At 30.7% G+C, this 16,584-nt stretch overlaps 2 protein-coding genes across 5 annotated transcripts in view; one reads left to right on the forward strand and one right to left on the reverse strand.

The window, feature by feature from the left end:
- LOC123006311 (lachesin-like) overlaps positions 1 to 9,339 on the reverse strand; it is a 65,953-nt gene extending 56,614 nt beyond the window's left edge. The window contains exon 1 of the mRNA XM_044400717.1: positions 9,078 to 9,339. The gene's annotated coding sequence lies outside the window, so the exon portion shown is untranslated. The remainder of the gene's footprint in view (positions 1 to 9,077) is intronic.
- The window catches only part of LOC123006310 (lachesin-like), a 40,864-nt gene continuing 29,138 nt past the window's right edge, over positions 4,859 to 16,584 (forward strand). Inside the window, exons 1-2 of one of the 4 annotated variants that reach the window (XM_044400711.1) lie at positions 9,644 to 9,802; positions 9,858 to 9,911. In XM_044400711.1, the coding sequence (XP_044256646.1) occupies positions 9,644 to 9,802; positions 9,858 to 9,911 (213 nt within the window). Of the gene's footprint in view, positions 4,876 to 9,643; positions 9,803 to 9,857; positions 9,912 to 12,583; positions 12,600 to 16,584 lie in introns of those variants that run through there. The other 3 variants (XM_044400713.1, XM_044400714.1, XM_044400715.1) reach the window with 3 other exon arrangements.

The raw sequence follows: 16,584 nt of genomic DNA on the forward strand, positions 1-16,584 counted from the left end.
GCAAGTACATTATATTTAGGATTGCGTTTCACGTGCATTTTAATATTTTGAAGAATTTATCGATAGCTAACATTCCTGAAAATTTATGCATCCCTTGTACTCAACGAAACCTTTATCACCTCTTTATTGACAAAAGTGGCTTGGTGAAAAACGGCTCTTAACGCTTTAATTGTTTATAAGCATGGCAGTTAATATTGCGTTCTGTAGATAGTTTAGACGATGGTTGACATGTAGAGGTGTGCAAAACAAACCGCAAGACCGCAAAAGCATACCAAAGGCATGTGCTACGACACTTCAAACATCTTGTTACACATCTACACTAAACTCCTCTACTTCGTGCTAATTTTTGTGGCTAAAATCAGTTCAAAACCTTTTATTTATTAATCCAATAATATAATTTATGAGAGTCGTAATAGTGGCGCCAATATCGGAGATTTCCTTCTCGGGTAACCGCATCTGTTACTAGCAGCTTGTTGGAATGATCGGGTAATTTAAATAATTCTAGTTAAATGCTTTTTTATTTATAATTGTACTTTTTATGTGTCGGTAACATGTGTTTACTTATTGGCACACCTAATTGAAACTTCAGCTCGGTTGCAAAAAGTGAAATTTCAAAGGACATTCATTAATGTGTTTACTTTCTTTGTTTCCTGTCATTAAGTTCGATTTCCAGTGCAAACAGTAAAGGAAAACCAAGTCACGTGGAAAATCATTAAGCGAATTATTTTTGATGTATGTTTATCATAATTAAATTTGTTTCCGGAATAGTTTAAAATTTTTCGAGTAATGAACTCAACCACAGACTAAACCACACTACATACAACGTTATTACTGGTTTAAATGCAAGGGAAAAACAATACCACAGTGAGTTAACTCAAGGACTTTGCATTAATGAGAATTGTTTTAGGAACGCGATTAAGTTATCTATGAAAGTAATTATTGGCCTATTTCTGTTAATTGTTTTCAGAGGTATGGCCATTTCCAAGCAATTTCGCTTAAATAAAATGAATTTTTGTGCATTCAGCCACGCAATAACTCATCAAATTGTCTGCGTTTTAGCAAGGTTATGTTACAGTACGTAAATATAAAGCTTCCTTCAATGTTAGGATGGCACAATATAAAAGCGCATTAAGATTGATTACATTCGGAAGAGCAAAATTTATTGGCCAGTTTCAAGGGAAATCCTGTTTATTATGATGTAAAGTTGAATTTTCCGGGAAAGCTGTATTTTCTTTCACATTCAGTTTTAACATTGTTGGAATTTTTGTCAATGAAAAAATTTAATGATTAAAGGGGTACCGCTAAGATTTCCTTTGCCAAAATTCGCCCTCTAGTCTACTCCTGTAATTATTCCAAAGTGTTTGAAACAGGGAATGTCTTTTGGTTGCGTAGTCCAAAAGTTGAATTAATTACACCATCACACTTCAAACTCTAATATCACACGTCTGTTCTAAACTGTCATTGTTTTCGAAAATTTTGTTTCCAACAAAACGAACGCTGAGAAATGTTCTTTAATGCACTGTATTACGAGAGTATTTCGTTCAATTGTCTACGTAATCAAATTCAAAACCCGAAGAGAATGACACTGCATATCCGCGACCGATTATTAGTCTTTTACCTAACTTTTGTGTTCGGTACATAACGGATCTAATATTTTTCATAAAACTTTTATGATTTCCATAAAACTTCACGATGAATTCAATCTCATTCGACAGGGATTTTAACCTTTTTATGCACTCTTACCAATTTAACTCGAATAAATAAAACCTCAATGAAAATTATTCATTGAACCAGATACACATATAGTAATAGTTTTATTAATTTTTGTCTAACAAAACAGTTAAAATTTAATGTTTTGTAATAACGTTTTGCAGTGGTGGGTGGAATTGACATTGTAAAGTATAGCTAGAGAAACAACACATAAATTGGAATTAAAAGTGGAGAATTCTGTGGTGAATTTATTAGTTTCGTCAGTCAGCAATTTCTTTCTCGGTTAATTATTGTTTAATCACTTGCTTCCGCTTATTAAAATTCACCACGGTTTCGAAGTGGAGTGAAGTAAATTATAATATAATCCCAATATTCAGTAATTCTCGATCGTTTATTTCGTAGGAGAACCACATCTGAATTTCAGTATTTAAAGCTAAACTGTCATCCATGAAATCCTTGATTCCATTAAATTACTAGTTTGAACTTATAGTACTTGATCTATATCTATTTCGTTTAGAGTATTGTCGCATTAACTATTAAGTTCCAGACTAAATTGTAATTAACGAACTACAATGCCGTAAAATTGATCATTCCGGACGAAGCTATTCAATAAATACTTGTTTGCCTAGTAAACACTCTAAATTGATTCGCAAATTTACATTATGTGTTTTTGTCAGTGACCAAATAACTACATTTTTCTCATCAATTACTTCCCCCATTAAATTAAGGGATTTAAATTGTCTGTGATTCAGTCCGGTGATATTTCTCCCGATTTGATGTGGATCACAAGTGTGATTTTGTAGGATTAACACCGCACGTAATACTACATGTTATCACATTTAGTCCTGGTATGATGTTAAAGTATTAAGCGGCGAGCAGGTAATGTCAAAATGACACATTAGCAATAAGGGCTATTTGAACAAAAAAACACAATTTGTTTAATCCCAGATTAACCTTTGTAGCCTTCGTAACCCAACAAATGCTGCTTGTTACCCATAAAACACGTTTCTACTCTCTCAACTCGTAAATTCGGTATTATGAAACGGTAGAGAGTAGACTCGATTTCTTAAAATGTCATTCTTTGCGAAACAGGTGACAAAATTGGGTAGTGGAGTAAAACCGAAACTTACTAGAGCAAGCACAAATGCTATTCAAAAACAATAAAGACTTTTTCTGACATTTTTCTTATCTTGTTATTATTACTGCAATACTATTATTATTACAATATTGATTATACGACGCTGAGTTTACGTGTTTGTTTAGTTAAAATTTAACGTAAACAATCAAAATAAAAATTTACAAATTAATTAAGTCAAAAAAAACGCAACATATTATTTTGTGAATATCTGCATCCATGATATTTCTGAACGCGCAAACGATGCGCCGTACTGATTCATTTCCAACTCGTTTCAGTTGATTCCAGATATGTCAGTTGTGTCGTTTCATTCACCACTTACAAAACTTTTACGAACAACAAATTATCCGAAACAGAATTATTACAAATTAAAATATCACAGATCAGTGGCGCAGCGAGGGGAGGGGGCGTAAGTTAAAACTCCCCCCTAGAATAAAATCAAGCAAACTTATTTTGTAGTGGTAATAAAACTAAAATTATAACAACCAAATTAAACATTCCAATTTTGTATACAATTATTTTCGATATTGTCATACCTTCAAAAGATTTTTTGAAATTTTTCCTTTTTTTATTTCGTAAATTGTAAATTGCAGCGAAACTGTACAGCAAAAATGTTTTTGTGCATACATAAGTACTATGTTCCAAGAAATCGATTGGAGTTGGGAAAACTGAAAAATTATTGATCATTTATAAAAGTTATAGATGAATTAATATTTTAGATAATTTTGAATTTATTAGCTATTTTTTCGATAACTATTAACGTAGAACAATTATATTTTTTTTTATATGATAAAAATTAAATTTGCTTTTCAACGGTACTACAAAAAGGACTATCATCAATAATTAATAATAATAAATTATTAGCAATAAAACGGCTACCAAAAATAGCTCAAAATTTCGATAAAAATCGAAGAAATTAAAAACTTTAAAATGAAACCATTTGCACTCTTTGAGGTTAAAGAGATTTAAGAAAGTACAAAAACGTTGAAAAATGCAAGTAATAAATTAAAAAAAAATGTGTAAGTCTGTATGAATATGTTGAATTAAAACATTAAGGTCCCGCCTTCCGGCAGGTAGGTCCAGGGTTCTAACCCCGCTCCAGTCAGCAATTTTTACTAATTCAAATTCAAACACTAACTCAAATAAGCAACAAAAAACGGCGGGCTATAAGAGCGCGAAATTTAAAGCATGTATGTATCTACAAAAGTGTTAATAGTGTAATAAGTTAATAGAGTAATATATAAGTAAACAAAAAGTAAGTGAATAAAAGGTAAGTTTTGTTTTAAAAATAAAGGAATATTTTTTTTAATTATTAACAATTATTATTATTAGTATTATTACTAATAATTGTAAAAGATAAGAGCAACAAAGCTTTAAAACATTACCATAAGTGTATTAGTAAAATGGATATAAGAAAACAAAAAGTAAGCAAAATGAAAGACAAAGTAAAAGTACTTTTTACTAGATACACTTTTATTCTTTATGGTGGAAAAACTTTTTTTTTTATTTTCCATTTTCGTATTAAAATGGAATTATTGTCAAACTTTATTATAGCATATTTTTTGTCAAATCTTAGAAATAATTAGTAATATTATTATGGACTAGAGTTACTTATCATTAACAACCGGCTTTGAATAACTTGATTTCGAAAATATGCAGTGAAGTACTTACGAAGTTTCCACTCTCTAGCTCCTTGCACAAATCCACATCATAGGTAATGTTATCATTACAGTGCAAGCGTGGAATTCTACTTTAATTAAAATAAAAAAAAATAAACATTGAGCTTATCTAATTGCAAAATATAAATAAATGTGGTGAGATGTTAGCGGTGGTTAGTAATTTTGTAAAGCAATCGATCGGCAGTGTATGCAGCTGCAGCCCAGAGTTTTATTTTTATTATTTTAATAGTGACACTGATTGTGAAAAGTTCTCTTAAGAAGAAGCGTCTGTTGTGATTGTTTTATTTGTTCGAATAGAGTGCACGGCGCCGCCTGTTAGATTAGGCGAGGTGGGAAAATAATCAATTTTGGGTATGTGAACCCTTGATAGATATTACTATTTTCGTCTAGAGAGGGCCGATGCGTGATTGGAATTTCATTGCATCAACAGTTTAATACATGGTTATGATCGATTTAACGAGTATGCCATAGAATTAAATAATGAGCGTGTATGTATCTGACGACCGTTAGATAAGCTGCAACCACAATGTTTTGCCTTTAGCCATATGTTTATTCACTATTATGTGGTCTCCGTGGAATGCCTTTCATCTGAACTTAAGGCATAGTTCCCAAATGCCGCGCTCAACGCGGAATGTCATATACTGTTCGAAGCTCAACTCCCTCCTGTGTCCTCTGTTTGCGTCCGTACTAAACTTTCCACTTACTCAAAAGTAGAATATCGCATCGAGTCCATTGCGAACTCAATCTAATACCACCTAAGATCCAATTGTAAAAGTGCGAGTTTTAATTAAAAATATTGCTCGGCCAAAGTCCAACGAACCAAACTCAAATATTTAATAAGTTTACTCAAGAGTGAACAAGGCGACAAAAAAGAGCAGCCAGTATTAAAGTATTTTAGGCAATTAATTTGATTCTACATTAAACGGTGTAGATGTCATTTTGAGATAAATCCGGTGATAAATTACAAAATTCTGTTTCCTTGCTGTTTAGTATAAATACGCAGATCTAAAGTTTGTTTATTTGAGAGAGAAATAAATTAGCCACTTTTGAACAAACTGGAAGATCGTTCCCAAAAATCTGAGAAACTCGTTACAACTGTTATTATATAAATTTCGACGAGTTTTAAGTCTTAAATGAATTACATGTTATCGCCAGCTTTATATATTGTCTGAATTAAGACTTTTGTGCACCTGTTATAAGCCGCTGAAAGCTTTCCACACTGATTTTATTTTCCAAACAAACTCTCATAAATCAAAATATTACAATTAAAATCTTTCTCATAAATTGTTTAATTTTTTCTGATATAAACTTTCTAATTTCAGTTACGGAACTATATAAATTACAACATCGTAATCAAAATCAAAATGACCGATGTGAATGTCAGGCTAAGCCATAAAAGCTACATCTTGATAACACAAAATTGCAAAGAAATATAATAAAATTTTAATGGCGTGATTTAAACTTTGGACACAAAAACACAAAAGAAAAATATTAAATAAATCTAATTATATAAAATTTTTATATAAAAATAGCTTTATTATTTTCAATGAAAGTTTAAAGTGTCTTCTATTGGGTTCAAATAGAAATAAGAGGAAGTCGAAGTGCTATTTGCTAAATTTCAGCTTTAGCATTCTATAGCTTCTTGACGACCCTAGTAAAGGCTTATCGGCGATGAATATAATGGAACCCTCAAAACTTTTATACGATCGTACTTAATAAAAGAAGGTAAATCACTAATTGTGACTAAATCTATATTTAACTTGTATACAATTTAAGTCAATTAAACTTTTCACTTTTGCACTATTTTGTTAAATATTTACAAGTTTTCTATAAACCTTTGTAATATCCAAAACAAACTTTTAGTGTTTAGTTAAACTTCATAAGTGAAACGCACCGTGGAAGTTAGATCTTTATGAACTTTAATGTTTCCACTTTATCCTTTAGTAATGAAGTTAGAGACAACAGCAATCAAAATGAGAGCCTTCCGGAAGAGAAAACATACATTCCAATAGTAAAAGCATCACCTCCCCATTATTATATCAACTTTAAATATACAATGATAAAGCGCAACATAAATTTTTCCCATTCATGCTTCGGTTTAAATGAAAGTCGATAATGCTTGCAGGGCGCAGCGAAATTATTTCAAAACTACATATCCAACTTCAATAAGTTTAAACTCCGAGCGAAGTTTTCTAATTTTTTTTATTTAACACAACCGCTTGCAACATCTTATTTAAAAAGATAAATAAGTAATTGTAATTGAAGTAATCTACCCCGCGTCGTGGGATTTTTATCATGTTATAACTTCTTTCTGAAGGTTTTTGTAAGAGAAAATCGCTGGGAAAAGCACTGGAAATTCTGACAGTGTCTTAGGTCTTCAAAGTAAAATGCTACTGCAAGAAGATGTGTACCAAGGATCAGCAATAATATTAAAATTATGCAAAATTTACGTGATGCGGTTTTAAAACGTGTTAAAGTGGGTGAGCAAACTCAACAGCAGCTAGTAAGCATTCGAGTAAAAATAATGTGAGCAACTTTCAAACAAAGCGAATATTTTATAATTTCCGGAATATATTGAAACTTAACCGACTGCTCTTGTAAAATTAACTCTTCAATTAAATAATATGATGTATAGGAGATGAGTGTTGAAAGCATTTTGCACGTAAATCATGACGAGTATATTATCCGGATCTGCTTTGTTTATCATCTTTGTTTGCAGGTAGTTGATGACATGAGATAACTCTATTTGCTAGCATGGAAATATGCTGTGATAGCTTGCTTCTGTTTACCCTAGAACCTTAATCGTTATGTATGTCGTCAAGAAATCGCTTACCAAACATCATAGACACGCTGATTAAGACACTCGGTTTAGAAGAAAATCACAACTCGGCTTAAATCAGACTACATAAAACCAAATTAAATCGTAATAAATAACCACTGGAGAAAACTTTTAAAAACACTCTTGTTACTCTGTACCTCGTAATTAAATATCCACCGAAGTGAATAATTCACTGAATAAATGCAACAGGTTATCTCACAAAATTTGTTAGTAAAGTGTACACTAAAAAAAGCAACTGGCCAATTAGCTGACTTGAATACTGATTAAAACTGCGTACTAATAAGTCTGCACGTTTTCTAAACAAAGTCTTTAAAATTCTCTGGAAATTATTGACAAACTTCCAAACTTTCGCAACTTTCTCAAATTCTTAAGAAGTCGATAAAATAAAAAATAAACTTGATTATTTATTCCAGAATATAAAAGCATATACGTGCAACATTTCTACTTTGTTCAGCTTCTCACATAAAATGTCAATTTTCTAAAAACTAATTTATTTCCAATATATTTAAGATTGCTATAAATAGTTATTCATTAGAAAATTAACAAATGTTTATCCACCTTTAATATCAAATGAGCAAATCGAGCAGCAAATAAACAAATGAAATGTTTTCTATTCCAAACTTTTAAAAATATACTCCAATAAGAATTCATGAATGCAGATAGATAAGTAACGATATTTTGTTTAGAAAATGGTTTTTGAAAAACAAACTTGTTGGTTATTTAACTAGTTATCTTGAAATATTATGTTTTGCATTTAATAGGGGGATATAAATTTATTTTTGCACAGACGAAAGTAGAAATCATCTTATTTATGTTAAAATTGTGACAGAAGTTAAAATTCTCTCCCGAGGGAGAGAAATGAACTTAACAACTGGAGTAAATATTTGCTCTCGTTACTAAGTCATCCACATTTATTGATAGGCTTATTGTCAACGAACAGTTTTATTGTTACCATGGTGTAATTTTAAAGAATGCTAGCTTAATGATACTTTTTAATATTTTTAATGAAATACAGCCAATTTCTTTGATTTTTTTTAACACAAGTCGTGCAAAAAATAGTATATGCACCACTGGAAAGAAATACTATTATTCCATTGGCGCTTTATAGCCAGAGGGCGAAGCCCAAGAATTGCACCTCAAGACTAATCGCGCATTTATGTATATACAATGTATTGTTAAAACAATTTTATTTTATTGTTCTGTTAAATGTATTTCTAGTCTATTGTGTAAATAAAATATTTGTAATTTCATGACATAGTTTTCTATAAACATATAAATTAAATAAACCAAATTAATAACAAATACCATGGTTACGATAACGTTAAAACTATAAATATTTTCAAAATTAATGTGATAGTTTTTATTATTGAGAAAAAATATAGTACGTTAGAAACTTATAACATTTTCATAATATTTGATTAGTCATGTTAAATTCCTGTGCAAGTAGGAGCAATTTGTTTGCAATTTTCTTTTGTTAAAAATGTTGTAGCGTGATAGAAATACACATAACCAATTCTGTTAGCAAACAGAACTATTGACACCTAGTCAGCAGGGTTTGAGAAAACCGTTGAAGTGGAAAGAAACTAATGATCTTGATTTATTTGAGTGTATAGATGAAGAGTGAATTTTGACGATAACGCAATTTGATGGTTGAAACAGAGTGGAATTTGCGATTGGTGTAAAGTATTAATATGGAAGGAATGAATTAACATACCTTATTAAATACAAAGATAAGTTTGTGGAAGTTATCTTTGAGTAGTAGAAAGTTTTCGGGTTCCACCTCAAAGATACACGAACTAGGGACTTCTCAGAGTGCAATCTCCAAACCAACAATTCCGAGCCGGAGTACATTGCGTGGAAACATTGATGCTGACCGCTGAGCTCAGATTACAATAGTATTTCAATTGTTGCAAACGTGCATGCTTTATTCAGAGATTAAGCAAAATTAGAGGATTTGCCAACTTGAACAGCCATTCCAATTGAGTTTTACGCGTGTTTCTTATACACACTTAACACATCAAAGAAATTGTCTTCTTTACGAGAAATCCGATTAGAAATAAAGAGTCAACGTTTAATTTTCCAAAGTGGAATCTAATTCTCAGTATCTTGACTTGACCCACTTAATACATTGCTTTTTACGAGAAAGCTGCTAAAACCCTGCTACAAAACCGGTGATTTTAAACTGCAATTACCGGCAAATACACAACTCACCGACACGCATCGATAACAATATCGACGTCATTTCTTTACAATCCGATTAGTATTTTATGCGAGACCGCGATGAATAGATGCTTAATTTTACTCAATACTTGCATTCTTTTGACGTCTGTTTTTACTCAAACTGTCAATGAAACTGATTCTACCGTCTCGTTCAAACGTTCCCTCAAGATCGGAGAGAATGAAATTTTCAAGGTTGAAATATCACTGGGAAATCACAAGGTAGTTTCACACATTTCATTCACACAATTATCAACATTGCTTTAATTTTATTTAGAACGATAATTTCTTTATGCGCCAATGGAGAGAAATGACGGATTCATACAGATGGGTAAGTGCCTCAGATTAATAGAATTTTCTTTAATATGCCGGTTGAAATTAATCTAAATATTTTAAAATTATTAATTGAAACGTTAGCCGAATGCTCATAAATTAAAACATTATCAGATATTTAATGTTGAATTGACTTTATTATTTATATTAAATAACGAAATAAATAAAATTACTCGTTCAGCTGTAAATGATAAATCAGTTTAGCTAAGTTCGCTATAAAAAACTTTATTAAGTTTAAGAGTTGCAGCACGACATAATATATCCTATGGGAGGAGCTGCGGAAAATGAAAATACGTTTAGGAGTGCTTTGGCAAATTTATATAACTTAACGTATCCACACTTGTGGGATTTTTAAAATTTATTAACTCTATTTGCTATTATTTTAAATAACAAACTATAAATCAAATTTTTTCTTTGTATAAAGTTTTTAATAGATTTCGCATTTTTAACAAAGCATGGAAACTCAATACTTGAACCGTGAACAATGAGCAAGCTATTTTTGAACAAAACATTTTATTTGAATATATCAGAGTCAGTTTGAATTCAATAATGATGCAGTTACAATTTTATTTTCGAAAAATCAGAAATAAATTTTCGATTTATATTTTTGTTAAAAATCAAGTTATCTCTATCAATACAATACAATCGTCGCCTCGGGAATGATCCGATTTTTGTAAAGATCACACAACAGAGAAACTTTCAAACGCTTTTTACGTCACGTCATTCATTTGCGTTCAATTATTTCTATGTAGAATATTTTATATCAGACAAGCACATCAACTCTGACTTTTATAACACTTTTCTCGGTTGCATAAAAGCGAGTCACAGCTTATCCCTGGATCAAGAGTGACTGAATAAAAACAATGTCGCCACATAGATCAGCCTTAACCATAAAAAGCGTATCCTACACTCATCTTTTTTTTAAAGCTGTTGTATAATCAAAATTTATATAAAAAAGTTTCCAAAATATATTATTGTAAACTTTAACGAATAACTGATTGCAAGGTTATTGTTATTACATTGTTACGATATTGTGTATAAATAAATTTTTTGGAATGATATGAAAACTTCGTAATAGTCATAAAATAGTGTTTTTAACAAGCTGTTCAACAATAAACTTTAAGGCTTCATAAAATATAACAATTTCATTTAAGTTTACGATTTATGGTGGAGGCGCCGGGCAGTTTTAATGCTGATGAAATTTAACTTAAATTGCGATTCTATACATTTTCGATAAAATTAACAGAATATAAATATTTTTATGCGTTTCACAAGTTACTATTTTAATTTTTTGCAAAAATTGTTAATTTTATTTGGGCAAATATCGAAAAGTGCTAAGTTTTATCTGTAATAAATTAAGTTAAATAACTGTTCTAAGATGAAATGAACGCTATAAATTATATAATTATGGTAGCCTTTGTCTGTTTAAGCGCTAGAGTTTTGTGTGATATATTTGTATAACTTGTACAACAACGGTCGATTGCTACTTTACAAAATACATCAGCTAATAACGTATTATTTTGTACAATAAAATAGTTTTTTAGTTTTATTAATCAATTCAACTCTAAAAATTTGTTAGTTGCCACCTATTAGCACTATAAATTAAAATTGACATAACGCAGCGTCCAAAATTAATTTAATTATTATTCAACTTGTGTCTAAACTAGCTATAAATTGCAATCCGGAAACGCTTAATGTAGGAATAATATGTTGTCAATTATTGGTCTCATTTACAAGAGCAACATGCATCGATCAAATTTAGATAGGACTGTAACAGGTGACACGAATTTGTTGTGCATGCTAATGTAAAACAGTATCAAAAGCAAAATCAACGAAAAGTAACTCTTTTAAGTGAGTTAGTGTCTAATTAATTTGGTTCAATTAATGTAATCACTGGCACTTCTGTTTTATAAAATGCGTATTTATTCATTGTCATAAATCTGCTTAGAGTGGAAAAGAAACCAAGATATTCTGAGAAGCAAAGCTGAAAAGAACAACAAACCTTTAGGACAATGACAATTTCAAAAGGGACAATGTACTCTACTTAATTATTCTTTTAATCATTTTCGCTTCAAAGAATTTTTTGTTTTCATACAATTAAAAACAAAGTAGAAGTTTATAACAACTTGTAAGCCGCAATTAAGTAGTAAATAAACCATTTTTTGTAAATTAACTAATCAGAAATTCGATTTAAATATAATTAAATTTCAATTTCAAATTTGCTTCGAATTCAAGACGGATACCGTCTGAATGTTTAGTATCAAAGTCTAATCATCTAAGTTTGTAGTCAAATTTGTTTATTTTAATTTGGTTTCAATGTGAAGAATATGGCTTTCTGCAATTTGTGCTTATTGAGTTCGTGAAAAACAAAAAATGACAATATCACTAGGTCGGTTTTCACCTGGGGGCACTGAAAAGTAAAAATGAAAAAGATGAAGTGTTCTTCAAAGGCTAATAATATGTGGATGTCGGTGAACTATAAAACTTGGTGGAAGATAAAAGCGTAAATATTTTTTCCAATGTGGAAAAGTTGGGACGAACTATGAGAAAAAAATTATCAAAGCGGTTTAAAATAGTTTGACGAGTAAAACGTTATGAGTGTTTTGTTGTAAAAGTTTGTTGGATACTGAGAAGTAAAGTTAACAACGACGACATTTAATAACGTGTATTTACATGTAAGTCAGAGGTATGTATTTTAAAAGACAATTATAAGCAGAGTTATTCATAAAATGTGTTATCTTCAAAGAGATTTGGAGTAAATTGTTCGTTTATGTCATGTTATTGTAATGAATGTTATTTAGAGAGAGCAAAATTCGTAGCAGTCGAAATGCCCAAACGCATTCCGGTCACGCGGCATCATTTAGAGCTGCCGTGAATTGTAGTGGACTAGCGCAATTTGGATAAGGTAGGCTGACAGTGAGAAATCGCAGCCCGTCATCCAACAGCCGCTGACAGGCTTTCGTGATAAACATCAAGAAAGGATCCTCCGCCTATATAGCCGTAATCCCGTTCTTCTAGTGCTTTTCACGACTCGCTAAAACATATACGAGCTGGCTTAGTGTCATAATGTCTCCGGCCGTCAATAGAAGGATGTCGATAAACCGCCAATTTGACCAGTTGCGAACTTATTTATATTTTCATGAATTGGCACGCATGAGATAAACTGTTAGTCTGCCAGAAAGAGTGTAGGGCGTTGTTTGGAGCGCTTTCAAACGTCGGTGCCAGCGCAACATGCCACTGACAAGCCATTCTTGTCAAATTCACTGATTCTTAATTGCTTGTGTACTCGACCAGTAACGAGCAAACCGTTTTTCTTGAGACAGTTTTCTTCATATTCTTTGAACACAATGAATCACACTACCTGCACAAATCCTACAAGTGCATTATCTACAAATTAACTTACTGAAATTCCAAAAGTAATAACAAGAAAATCTCGACCCTTTGTCTTTTTTAAATGTAACTCAACATGATACAGGCTGTCCCAACTGGTAAAGTCCATTAGTGATCTTTAAAGAGTAGAATTAAAAAAAAAAATTATTCGACATTGATAGATACTAATCTAGGCTATCGAATAAAATTATTTTCAACTATACAGCGTGTCCCAAAAATAACTTACAATACAAACCTGTTTTTTTTAATAAAGGACTACCAAATGTTTCTTAGCATTTTTGGATGTAGATTTTTATGAGGCTAAACTTTTATTGGTCGATTTTGCTTAATTTTAAAGATGGTTTTTTTTGAAGAAAACTTTCTAATAATACCGAGGGGCATCGGTTACGCGCAGAAAAGAAATCCCCACTTCTAATTAAATAAAATTGTTGAATTTTTTCACACTTACCTGGGCATAAATAAGGTTCATTCTCTAATTTTTTGGTAATTTTTCATTTACAAATAAAGCCAAAAAAGTCCCATCTTAACTTTGAAAATAATTTTTATTTATGACCTGCTACTTGTGCCATCGTAAATTTAGGTGACAATGGGGAACTGCAATTGGGATAAGATTCCAAGGTTTACAACAAAAAAACCCTTTAAAGCGGTCAGCTACCAGTAAATGATTCTTTTGTTGGAAAATTATACCATTTTGTCATAAATCACGGGTCTGGTTTGTGTTTAAATAAAAAAAGCGATTATTTGGATAACCAAGTCAAAATTTGAAATTGTGATATCAAAGTTTGATGCGCTAACAGGTACAGATGCATTTAGTGTAAAAACTTTATAGGTAAATTAACAGAAAGTATTCATAAAACACACAAAACTGTTATGGACTCATTTATTATCAAAAAAAATTAGAAAATTTTTCAAATTATACCATATCAATAATTAGTTAGGTATATAAAACATCGTCAGTTTTAATTAATTAGAAGTCGATTTATCAAGTGCGCGTAACCGATGTCCCACCCGGTATATTACACAAAAACTAAAAAAATTATCAAAGAAGAATGTTGGATACCGGCATAATAAATCTTCAGTACTGACGAAGGAACAAGTTGATGAATTTTAGCGCACAGCTTCAGATGAACCTTTTTTGATGATAAAAGTAGCATTCTTGAATGGACTTGCTGGAGCTTGCAGAACCAATGAATTACTGAAGATGTCTACCGATGACGTTGAAATTTTAGAGAATAAGGTAGTTATTACTGTTCCTGATTCAAAAACTCATAAAAAAAGATCTTTCGCAATTGTGTCTGAGGGTAAATCCCTTAATTTTAATTAAAAAATATGCAGCGTTACGGCAGGCTCATGTTACGCATAGAAGATTTTTTGTATCATACAGAAATGGAAAGTGTACTATTCAACCATGTGGTATTCATTTTGTTTCTAAAATTTCTGAAAAAATTGCTACATATCTCAAACTCGAAAATCCAGTTATGTACACCGGCCACTGCATTAGGAGAAGTGCAGCGACCATGCTTGTAAACGCGTGTTAGAACTGCAAGAGTTGGGTGGATGGGAGTCCAGCAATGCTGCAGAGGGGTATTTAGAAGAAAATCTAGAAAAGAAGATTTCTATTGCTCAAAAAATTCAGGTCGGAAGGGTATCTATGGCAAGTGCTTCTGGTACTAAAGAATCAATGAAAATGTGTGCTGAATTATCTGGGAGCGCTACAGAAGATGCGGCAGTTAAGATGGATGGGAAAGATGTGTCGTTCAGTTTTCATAATTGTAAAAATATTGAAATTAATGTTCAAAAATAATTTTATACTATGTTAATATGTTATCAGTTCTAATAAATTATTACAATAAATCATATCTGGCAGTAACTAATGTATTATGTGAAACTAACGTGTTATCTATGATATTATGACCCATATAATTGTACCGAAATATTTGCAATTATAGAGACATAATAAACGATGATACGATAAAGTAATTACTGAATGAAGTTTTTTTAAAAAAGAAATTTTATCATCAATGAACTACAAAAACATCTATTCTGTCGACTACTTTGCATTTTGCATTTCATTTAAGCAAAACAATGAGCGTTGAATGTAGGACGGGACGGGGTTAATTTTACATTAGCAAATTTCAAATTTTTGACACAGCTCAAAGTTTACATTACTTCTTCAAATATTATACAAAAAATTACGAGAAGTATATCAAAATCACCCTGTATTGATAGGCATTGTTGGTACAATTAATATTAAATGTTAAATATCTTTTTATTTACATTTAAAAGTTTATAATTTCAGATAGACAATATAACGGCCTATTAGATGCAAAAACAATAAGTAAGGTGTTTCATTAAAATTAAAAGTCATTTAACTTTTTAATCTTTACAAATGCTAAACACTAAAAAAATGTTAGTTTTCAGTTCTGTACTTTCTTCTTTGCAAAAAAAAAGGAAAAAAATTGTTCCACTTGTCTTAGTTTTTGTGTAATAAATTTTTAAAAAATGCATGTTTTTGTTAAAAAATCCGTCTTATTTCTAAAACTAAGCGACATCGACTAATAAAACTTTAGAGTAAAAATATTGTCTTAAAAGGCTACATCCAAAAATGCAATGAAACATATCGTGTTGTAAAAAAAAAACATAAGTTTGTATGGTAACTTATTTTTGGAACATGGTTGAAAATAATTTTAAGTAATGCAGTAGATTAGTATTTATCAATTTCCTATATGCAACATTGTATCATTTAAAAGTCAATATTAGAGTTTAGTAACTGGCTGGGACACTCTGTATAAATATTTTTTTAATTTTGGTAGTAAAAGTAAAATAAGCTTTCGTCAAATTATTTTTATGATTTATAACACTGAAAATGTGAGATCAGATAATTCATTGAAGCACTTAATTGTAAAGTTAATTAATTTATAGCTTTAGTCTTTAGATCTCACTTAGCTAGTTAATTACCAGAGTAACGTATTATTTCATATTTTACTCGGTCACTATAAAGTTTTTGAAGCAAAATTAATATTAATAAAATGTTTAAATGCAATTAAGTTTAATTTGTAGTTGTTAAGTTAAGAAGAAAGAAAGTAGCAATAAGACGATACTTGGATGCAAATGTTTTGTAAAGTGGTACTTACATTAAGCTTTGAAAAAGTGGCGAATAAGTTTAGTAATTGGTTAAATGGTGTCAAAAAATTATAACTATGTGTAATTTTTGTGAATAAATTAGTGAAAAGTATGGTGAGAATTAATTAACTTAGTTTATGAGTGAGTAAAATGTTTAC

Source organism: Tribolium madens, unplaced genomic scaffold, assembly GCF_015345945.1.
Source record: "Tribolium madens isolate multiple individuals breed KSU strain unplaced genomic scaffold, Tmad_KSU_1.1 Scaffold_2;HRSCAF=44;Tcas5.2_LGX, whole genome shotgun sequence".
NCBI lineage: Eukaryota > Metazoa > Arthropoda > Insecta > Coleoptera > Tenebrionidae > Tribolium > Tribolium madens.